The sequence below is a fragment of the Sinocyclocheilus grahami genome, unplaced genomic scaffold (genome assembly GCF_001515645.1).
Source record: "Sinocyclocheilus grahami isolate Dianchi unplaced genomic scaffold, SAMN03320097.WGS_v1.1 scaffold1323.1, whole genome shotgun sequence".
Classification (NCBI taxonomy): domain Eukaryota; kingdom Metazoa; phylum Chordata; class Actinopteri; order Cypriniformes; family Cyprinidae; genus Sinocyclocheilus; species Sinocyclocheilus grahami.
The window spans coordinates 575,430-577,411 of record NW_015506502.1 but is presented as its reverse complement, the minus strand read 5'-3'; the positions used below and the strand labels follow the sequence as shown (position 1 = coordinate 577,411).

At 36.2% G+C, this 1,982-nt stretch overlaps 1 protein-coding gene across 1 annotated transcript in view; it reads left to right on the top strand.

The window, feature by feature from the left end:
* The window catches only part of LOC107569210 (neurexin-3b-beta), a 76,209-nt gene that overhangs the window by 14,731 nt on the left and 59,496 nt on the right, over positions 1-1,982 (top strand). Inside the window, exon 2 of the mRNA XM_016255231.1 lies at positions 1,741-1,922. Within this exon, the coding sequence (XP_016110717.1) occupies positions 1,741-1,922 (182 nt within the window). The remainder of the gene's footprint in view (positions 1-1,740; positions 1,923-1,982) is intronic.

The window sequence follows — 1,982 nt, the reverse complement described above, 5'->3', positions numbered from 1 at the left end:
ATGCTTAGTAGAGTGTATAAAAATAAATAAAAAATCTAATCAAATCATATCATATAATATAATATAAAAATAAAATAAAGTGAGTGATTTTGTGAAATCCAATCTAAGAAAAGTCCCTAAAATTAAAATATGTCGGTTACTCTTAATATAGAGTCAATACATAAAATGTAATGTATTGTGTTTTTACCGGTGTTTTACATTTTGAAATATGCATGCATTGTGTTGTGTTTTAGTGTTGAAGGAATTGCCTGTAATTTTAACAGAAAATGTACTGCTAATTTTCTGACAGGACATTATAGATTTTTCTACAGATTTTATGTAGAACTTTCCAGATTGATTACTTATGAGGTTCTGTGACCATTAGGATTCTACTCTAAATGGCAGCTTCTTATGTTTTGCTGTCCGTTATGTTGAACACAACTATAATTATGTCTACATTATGATCCCTGGAATAGATTCCAAAAGATTCTGATGTTTTAACAGTTCTAGATCTCAGAGACCTGGGCATAATTGATTACATTGTTGTCCAGACATTAGTAAATGGTTCTGATTTAAGAGCGTTAATTACTATGATTCAAAGAAACTTTTTGGAGTTTTGCCACTCGTTTTATCTTTTGCAATTCGTGTGATCTGAAAGCATAATGAGAATACTTCCTGAGGAGCCAACGTCCAGCTTATTTAATTTGCCCTTTTGTGTTTGTAAAGTTGCACTTGGAAAAGGTTGTTTGATTTTATTTCTCTGCCTGCTTTTGTTCTCTAGTTGCAGATTCATGTATAATGTATGAGGATTTTGAGTCTTTCTTTTTTTTTGGCGACTTCAAGCTTTTCCCTGGATAGAGCCCCGTTTAAGAGGCTTGAGGGCCAAGCGTTGATCCCACAGCTCAGCTCAAGGGCTGGACACTCCAGCCAAGGTCTAAGAGTCGCCATGAAAATTAGGTCACTAAAGCTAGCATAAAAAGATATGTGCTTGTTTAGCACCCCATTGGAGGTTTCACAGTGATCGCAGACAAACTTCTAATTTATTCTGCATGAATCACAATGATAAAACAAGAGCCTGATCCTAGGGTAACCAGGGTACCATTTGAAAAACATACTAAAAGGGTCTTAAATACACCATGTGATCTGTGAAGCTGAGGATTTAGCCATATGTGTTTTACGTATCATTTCCTTGAATACGTAAACACTATTAACAGAGATCTAGTTTGTTTATTTATTATTATTATTATTGTTTTGTCACTCTACAACAGTGCAATCTCATGCCACAGCAAGAATATCTAATGTTCTGTTGAAGACACAAGCAACAGGACAAATAAAACCAATAGGCCAAACATACAACAGAGAACTGAAAAGCTGAAGAGCTGTATCAATTAGCTGTACTGTTTTTCTTTAGGTCTTACTTTGTCTTCGTGTTCATTTGTAGTAAAGCTACTAAAACTCTCCAGTCAGGAGCAGTGGTTTTCTTTTTCTTGTTAATATTAACAACATCAACCAAAAATGCCTGTTAAAGTGCAAGATGTAATGCACAGATCTGATATTTTGACACATCTAATTTTATGCCCCACCTGTTTACATTTTCTGAGGACAAACTGATTATATTTAAATGAATACCTTCTGAGACATTTTGGCAATTGATGCCTGTAACTGCATTATTGCAATCTTTTCATAAGCTTTTTGCTGTCTGCTTGTTCATTTACAATGCAAGATTTGCTAACACTATTCTTTCTCTATTTCTCCCTGCAGCTGGAGCTACATACATCTTTGGAAAGGGAGGAGGACTTATCACATACACATGGCCCAATAACGAGAGGCCCAGCACTAGAACCGATAGACTGGCGGTGGGCTTCAGCAGCACCATCAAGGACGGGATTCTGGTTCGCATTGACAGCGCCCCCAGACTAGGAGACTACATCATGCTCCATATCGTGAGTGTCCAGTCTTCCATAATGTTTTACAGTTTTGACAGCTGGCAGTGTGGCCATTAT